Raw genomic sequence first — 8,476 nt, forward strand, 5'->3', positions numbered from 1 at the left:
TTCATCAACCACAAAATATATAGAGCAACTGAGTATACATTACTTTTACAGAGTTATGAATACATTCTGATAAGAGCAAACACCTAGCCACCACTTAATTTACAGAGGCAAAATCTCAAGCCGGTTTTAGGCAACCGTCGCTTTTGGACAGATTCAAAACGTTATAAATAACTTGGGTTGACATGTAAGAAGCAAGAGGGACTCCTAGATGGCTAAACCTTGGTGATGATGAATAAAACCAAGGGAAAAATTCTTTCTTAATGCACTAGACTGGTAAACAAGTATTGTAACTGAATTACACGGAATTATGAATGTTCCCCAAAAGATACAATGAAGACAACCTTGACTGATGTCAATGTATATGAGGTCAACAATATCTGCAATGTAGAAATATTAGCAATCTGAGAAGCAACTGATATGCTGAAGCAGGTGTCAAAGGAAATATAATTAAGGATGCCCAATTCAATATACAAGGGAAGTCAGAGACCCAGGGTTATGGGATCTGAAAAGGTGCCCTTAGTATTGCACTATTCCTTCTCAGGAATCTATGGTGATAGAATTCGTTGAAGGACAAACGATCCACTGCAATGAATTGAGAAGACTGTGAGGGATGACTGCAATAAACCAGGAGTAAATAAAAGTATAATTATTTGGTGAATGCTAATATATAAAGCTAAAATATGGAGTAGATGATACCTGGATTTGCAGAAAGTAGCTTTAAGCACATATCAACACAATCTGGATGCAAAGCAGGGACGATAAGCTGAGAAAATGGAAGATGCTTACATGAATTGATGTTCCTCACCAACTGAAAGAAACAAAACTTATTAGCTAAGATTCAAGCTAGCTCACTGTTAGGAATATTAATCTAGGCAAAAATACGCTACCTGGACATTATTCCTACCAGAGAAAGGTGGGTAGCCATTAAGAAGCTCAAAAAGAATTGCCCCAACGCTCCACATATCAACCTACACAAAAAGTTTTAAAACTTTCAGTACATTCTGATGCATTTTAATAGCACAGAATGATTATCTAGGGGGAAATAAAGAAATTCAGCTTCTCATCATATCTTTGAAATTGAAGAACTTCAGGAGCCATGTATATTGGGGATCCACAAACTTTCTCAGCATAATGGCCTGGATGCAGGGTGCTGCTTAAAATACGAAGCAAACAGTCAATTTTAAGCTCCAGACTTTTCAAGAATGAAACTTCTGCATAATGTTTACATTTTAAAACTACAATAGAAACAAAAGAACAGAAAAAGTCATCGTTCAAACACACTTCCAGGACATTGTCAAAAATAAGAACTATCCTCACACAATATATTTGTATCCTTCTACTAAAAGTTTACCATGAAAGACCAAAATCTGCTATCTTGAGCATCACATCATCATCTAGGCCGAATAATAAAATGTTCTGTTCCACCAAAAGCAACAGCAAAGTCAATTTAAAAACTTACAATCTCGAAAACATACAATGTTTTAAAATGAAAACATATAAATTAAAATGAAGAAAATTCATGTGTAGAAACACTGAAAATTTGGCAGTTTAGTGACAACTATACAATCGCTGACGACATTCAAAGTTCCTTTGAACTTCCCAAAATAGGAGTACAAAATAGTAACTCATCAAACTTTAAGCTTGTTCAAGATTGTTCATTTTCTCGATTTCATCACTTTCTTGACAAGCACACTAAAGAGCAAACCATATAAAGCAACCTCAATCCTCTAGGGAACTCCATCCTCTATGATTATCACCAACCAAGACTCTCATTTAATTATTCATATTATACTTCTCATGGAACAGAGAGAACCAAGTGGCAGCACAAAGAAAGAAGTAGAAGGTTCAGGGAATGACAAGCAACAGGTTAACAGAAAAACTGCAAGAGCGAACAAGAATAGAGCCACACTGCGTAAACAACTAATGGTAAGTAGCATCTTCCAGGTTCATAGAATCATTTAGAGAAACAAAATTTTCCAAATAAGTTAGAAATTCAAGACAATAAACCACAACACATAACTCTGCATACCTCTGGTTTCAAATCTCTATGGATAATGTGGTGAGAATTGAGAATTTCCAAACCTGCTCCTGCAACAAGGATTCAGTCACATTCTTTTATATCTTACTTGAAACAGGGAAGTGATTGGAGCAACAAAAATTCACACCTATTGACCAAAGGGCAAGTAAGGTACCAAGCTGCTGAAGAAACTTTCTGGCAGTCTGCTCTGGAACCCTTCCATGCAGCCGAATGTAAGATGAAAGATTACCCCCAGCATAAAACTCAACCACAAGGAATATACAATTTTCAGCCTGACAGTGGAGGCAGTCAACTTCAATTTGTCAAAGTACTATCGTTACATAAATGATTTATATATCATTTGCAACAACCTATACGGCTTTCTTTATTAAGGGAATGGTGTAGCTCTAAGACAAATATGCCTAAGTACGAACAGATTTGGGCAATCAAGAAATTGCTTATTTTAACTCGTAATTTGCATGCAATGGGCATGCCACCAGACCATTTAATAACAAAAATGTATATGAGGGACAGGAAAATAGAAATCCAAAAAGTATGCTTAATTCCAACACATCTTATCTTACATCAAGTATTTGCATCCCCAATTCAAGGTATAAATTATAAAATTGATTAGCTAAATCAAGCATTTGCATTTTCCAATTCAAGGTATAAAATAAGTTAGCTAAAAATCGTCAGAAACGAAAATAAAAGAACCACGAAAAAATAACATAGTTTGAACATTAAGACCATCCTTTTTCTCTAATAAGCAGCTCACATCTCCATGTTGTGATAAAAACAATGGTCAGTTATGGAATATCCAATTGATAAAATCAGCTTAACCAACACTGATGAATTAAAGAATCTGCATTCCAAGATAAATCTACACTAAATTAACAACTATTATCTCCAAAATAATTAAAGAAAAATCTAAAAATACATTTTCAGACCCCCAAGCTAAGTCGAGCAATCAGTTAACATATGCAATTCAGCAAACACTTGACAAGTATCCATCAGCTTATCCAAAAATGAAATTAAAAAAAAAAAATTAAGCAGACAATTATACTCTTACAACATATCAAGCAAAATCATACGGAACGATCCTTTATCAAAGATAACCAAATGGATATCCCACAACCAGGCTAAAAATCAAAACCAATGAACTAAATATAAATAAATTACATAACCCAAAGCAAAGAAACTCAAATTCAACAAACGCAAGAAAGGCAATTAAGAATCTTGAAATTTCCATTTAAAGGGCTCACCGGGAAAGCGTCAAAAAGGCGAATTATGTTGGGGTGATTGACAGAGGAGAGGGAATTGAGCTCACAATCTAAGCAGCTCTTGAGGTGCTTGTTGAGCTTTTCAACATAAACTTGCTTCACAGCCACCACATCACCTGATGACAAGTGCTCCGCTTTCCACACTGTTGAGAGTGAATTTGAACTCTCTCCAATTTTTTATTTTAATGCATAGTCTCCCACTGTTTTGTATTTTGAGAGTTTTTTTTGTTCCATTTCTGTTCAGGAAACTTATAAGAGTCCTGTCACAAAAGATAAGAAAATGGAATTGGAAACTCATCGGGGTAAAGCCGAGTTGCTCCCATGCTCTAATGCTTTCCCTTTGCGTGAGGTTTTAAATATTACGTGACACGTGTCATGCGACAAAAATTTACGAAAATATTAATTTTAAATAATTAGTTAGGGTAAATTTCACCGAGACCCCGACTAATGTTCGTATTCACTAATGAGTCTCTATTATATTGTATGTCATCAACGCGCACCAAAACCCTTTTCTTGTCCCGAAATCAGATTGGAGTATCAATTAGGGGTATTTTGAAAAATCATTCATTTTTTTTTTATTTACTCTTTGAAAAAATGGTAGAAATGTACTCATCATATTGGTCAACTGTAGTCAATCATTAAAAATATCAGGTGCTATAACAGTACCGGTCTTTTTCTTATCATTAACTAATAGTGATAAAAAAAATTATATTACTTTACACTTTAAAAATTTCTTTGAACACTATATTATTTTGTGCACTCATTTGTTAAATTTGAGAATTTAAATTTTATTATGTACATTTATTAAAATATTAAAAATATTCTAGTTTAAACCACTTAAATTAATTTACTCAAAACAACAAAAAAACTATCAAGCAAAGTCAGAAAAAGATTTAAAAATTAAAAATTTGGCATATACTTGCAACAAACAGAATCAATTGAAGTTGTAAAGAAATTTTTTAAACATAATTTTTAGTTATTTATTTTTGTTTAGTATAGAATATGCTTAATAATGATTTTTGCACTCCCAAATTTTTAACATCAAGAAGAATGAATTTTGTTTGCCCCCAATAACAACTGAAAAGAAATGGCGATTTAACAGAAAAAAAATTTTGTTAGAAGATGCTGCTACTGGATGCAGCAGTTTATATGGGCTCAGTTTCAGCTTCCTCCCTATTTTCCATTTTTTTTTTCAAATCAAAAGCAAAAATTTGAACATCTTCACAATAGAAATAGACACTTAAACTCCAAGATTTGAAAAAATGATTATAAAGACCCTCAATTTTTTATTGAAAAACACCAAAACCACTTTTTGACCATAATACCCTTTAAATTTAGTAATTAAAAATATAATTTTAAAGTTTTGTAATTAATACAAATTTAATACAAATAATATAGTTTATCTAGTAGACTAATAATATTAAATTATTTTTAACATTTAAAATAATATTAAAATTTTAAAACATTATATTATTTTAATAATAAATTTGTATTAATTATAAAGATTTTAAATAAATTTTTGGGTTAAATTGATTTTACAATTAACAAAATATATCCCTATTGTAAATACGAAATTTATTATTTACATAATATTCAAAATAATTTTAGTTTTAATTTTAATTTATTTACTATAGTATTATGTTTCTATTTATTATTAAAATTTACTTTAATTATAATAAAATATGTCTAATAGATTGTGAAATATTAAAATATTTTTTAAATATTAAAATTATATTAAAATGTATTTATTTTTATATTTATTTCAATACCATATTTCTATTTATTATAAAATTTTCGAGTCAATTTGTTTGGGGTTTATAGAGTAAAAGGGTATTATGATAAAAAAAAAAAAAAGTTTTGGTATCTCTTACTGAAAACTTAAGGGTTTTAGTGACTATCTCCCTAAATCTTAGGGGTGTAGGTGTCATTTTCCCTATTTTGAAAATTCTCATAAATCTTGTAGTCAAAATATTTTAAAATATTGATTTGCTCATTGTCCGAGTAAGTTTTGCTCAAGATGCTGGAAATAAAATTTTAATATTTAAAGCAAAAGAATTACAGATTGAATAATGAGTGCACTATATATCATGAGTATTCAAAATAATTATAATATACATGACTTATAATAAATTGTTCTTAATAGTAATTCACATGATGAGTATTTTTGTAATAAATTATTTTAATAAAGGATTGGGCTATTTAAACCATAAAAATACTTTTTTACCTTTTTTTTGTAAAATTTAATATAACTAAAAGAACCATGCAGAAAATTACTATTTAATACACACAGAAGCCTTTTTAACACCCTTCTTCTTCTTCTTCGTTTCTTTGTCTTCTCCACATCCATGTTATCTTGTAAATTTAAATAGTATGTTTATCATTCATTGCAATTGCAGCCTTATAAGACTAGCAATGTAAATGGAATTATGGAGACTCACGAAAATTACTTATAGTAATACAATTTACTTGATCATAGAGTTCAACCTTTCTCATTGTTCTAGTGGAAAAAAAAAAGAAAAAAAGAAATCAACAAATATTCTAGTAAAGAAATTATAAAAATCATACTCATAAACTATCCAAAGACAAAATATTCAGATTTCATCAATATTGTTGAAACAAAAAACTGATTACTGCCCAAGATGCTTGTAATCAAATCAATTCAAGTTGCATAGATACAAGATGGAATAGATCAAATCACACCTCAGGAAACCAACAAGAACTAATCAAGAATAAGAACTAAAAGAACAAGAATCCACAGAAACCGAGATATTATGTGGTTCAACTGTGCATAGAATGCTCAGCCTACACTCACGGGAGAAGCCTCAAGATGGGTTTTATTGAATCAATAATGGAGATCGTTACAGAGCCTTATACCAGATTTTACAGAAAAAAAGATAACACTTTCTCTCTCTCAAAACCCTCTCTACAAGACTCTAGAATCATCTTTGAATCTCCACAGAAAAACAACTTTTATACCATGTTTCCCCAGCTAGCTTATTTCTAGATTGTTCAGTTTATTGATGCGCAGATAACAAACTTTAACGAACTGGATTCAGGCTTCAGCACATGCTTCCTCATGTGGTTACTTAAACTGCCATTCAAAACACGCCATATCTATGTCGTTTTGTGGAGTCTGTTTTCTGTTATAAGCAGCTGAGCAGCACGTGTCTTTATAATGCTTTAATAGCCTAAAACACACAGTCGTTTTTGGAAAGCCAATTTGATTCAACAACCATTCTCGCAATTCTCAACCTTGAATAAAAAATTTATCCTCACTCTAACTCCTTCTCCAAAACCTTATGCATCTTACTGATTGCATAATCCAACTAGGTCTAGACAAGTTCTGAACTTAGCCACATGAATCACCTTGGTAAAAGCATCTACAGGGTTCTAATCATTGTGTACTTTCACCATTTTTATAGTACCCCTTGACTCTTCATTCCTGATGAAATGAAGCTTAACATCTATATGTTTAGTCTTCTCATGGTATGCAGGGTTTTTGCTCAAGTGTGTTCCACTCGAGCTGTCACAGTAAACTGGCACTAACTTCTGGTTTAACCTCAATTCTATCACCAACCCCTTGAGTCAAAGTGCTTCTTTTACAGCTTCTATAGTAGTTGTGTACTTTGCTTCAGTTGTTAAAAGGGCCATTACACTTTGTAAAGTTGCCTTCTAATTCACAACATAACCATTTAACATGGATACATAACCTGTAAGAGATCTCCTCATATCTAAATCCCCTGGCATATTCTGAGTCTACATATCCTCTCAATCCATCACCATTAGCTTTTTCTTTGCCATTCATCAGGCCACAATTCATAGTGCCATTAAGATACCCGAGTATCCATTGTACAGCCTTCCAACAGTCTTTCTCAGGCTGAGCCATATATCTGCTAACTACACTGATAACATGAGCTATGTCTGGCCTAGTCAATACCATTGCATACATGAGGCAGCCTACTGCATTTGCATAAGGTACATTGGCCATATCTTGCTTTGCAGCTTCTGTCTGAAGGCACTGCAAGTTGCTTAACTTGAGGTGTGATGCCAAGGGTAGCTGCACAGGCTTAGCATTATTCATGTCAAATACTTCCAATATTTTTTTATTAACACTAAAAAGTGTATGTGTAATAAAGAGAAAATTATTATTTTTCACTTAAAGTATTCATTAATGCGTCATTATTCTTAAATTATCTTAACACTCCCCAAATATATTTTTATAATTAATTAATTCACAATATGCTAATTTTTATCTTGTAAATATTTTTCAGAAATAAAGATGAAATTGGAATTGAAAGCAAAAACAAGAAGAACTGCTGGAGCACAATTAAGGAGATGTAATAAAAAATAAAAAATAAAATAAAATAAAATAAAATAATAAAAATGGTAAGCAATCTTGCCACCCACCTGACCATCACCCATGTTTTGCTTGTTTGTTTGTTTGATAATAATAATAAAATAAAAGAAATTAAAGCTAAAGATCGCCTACAAAAGCCGAAGAAATGAGGGAGCTGAAGGAAGCCAAGAGGTAGAGAAAAGCCAATAAAGTAGAGCGAAGTCGAGAGAGAACGAGAGGGGCAAAGCTGAGCAATTATTTCTTTTTCTTCTTTTGTTGTTTAATCAATTTCCTTGTAACATATTTCAAAAGTTTATCAAATAAAGAGAGTGATTTGTTTTCTTTCAATATGAGTGGCTAATTTTACTAAGCTGAGGTGAATGGTGAAGCTCAAAATTTCAAACTATTAAATCTATTACTTTCTCAAGTGAGTTTTTAAGTTTATTTTATTATTTTCTAGTTATTTTTATGTCATGTTAATTTATAGATTCTCTTGGATTTGTATGGTATTTTGACATAATGTTGACACATTAATACAGTTGTAGCACATTAGATATTTTACTCCATATTTATCCACACACATAGTTAGTTAAGAATTAAATGATATAATAAATAATTGGTAAAACTAAGGCAAAATATAAAAATGCACTACTAGAAAAATGGTCTTTACTGACTTTAGAATAGTGTCAGAAATTACTTTCACTGACACTTGTTAATTGTGTCAGTAATCTGGGAGTCAGAAAAATAGTGACACTTGTAAGTGGTGTCAGTGATTACTAGTACTACAGTATCACCGATATTATGACACCATAGTGTTAGTAGTTATTGATATTTTATTAGTGT

The 8,476-nt window shown here is 31.5% G+C and overlaps 1 protein-coding gene across 1 annotated transcript; it reads right to left on the minus strand.

Annotated features, from left to right (window-relative positions):
• On the minus strand, positions 1-7,378 carry LOC102622987 (serine/threonine-protein kinase ATG1t-like). Its single transcript, XM_052431386.1, has 9 exons — positions 7,008-7,378; positions 3,280-3,472; positions 2,166-2,310; positions 2,030-2,088; positions 1,352-1,416; positions 1,057-1,153; positions 888-968; positions 697-808; positions 1-582 (listed from the first exon to the last, which is right to left on the minus strand). Exons 1-9 carry the CDS (start codon positions 7,376-7,378, stop codon positions 494-496), a joined length of 1,212 nt encoding a protein of 403 aa, XP_052287346.1. The 3' UTR covers positions 1-493.
• Positions 7,379-8,476: the final 1,098 nt, after the last annotated feature.

This window comes from Citrus sinensis, chromosome 7 (assembly GCF_022201045.2).
Source record: "Citrus sinensis cultivar Valencia sweet orange chromosome 7, DVS_A1.0, whole genome shotgun sequence".
Taxonomy (NCBI): Eukaryota; Viridiplantae; Streptophyta; class Magnoliopsida; order Sapindales; family Rutaceae; genus Citrus; species Citrus sinensis.

Coding starts and splice junctions, on each gene's coding strand:
- LOC102622987 (XM_052431386.1), bottom strand. CDS start 7,378: ATGAATAATGCTAAGCCTGTGCAGCTACCCTTGGCATCACACCTCAAG. Junction 3,473..7,007: donor TATGAGGAGATCTCTTACAG/GTTATGTATCCA, acceptor ATTAAAATAAAA/AATTGGAGAGAGTTCAAATT. Junction 583..696: donor GCTACTTTCTGCAAATCCAG/GTATCATCTACT, acceptor AATTCATTGCAG/TGGATCGTTTGTCCTTCAAC.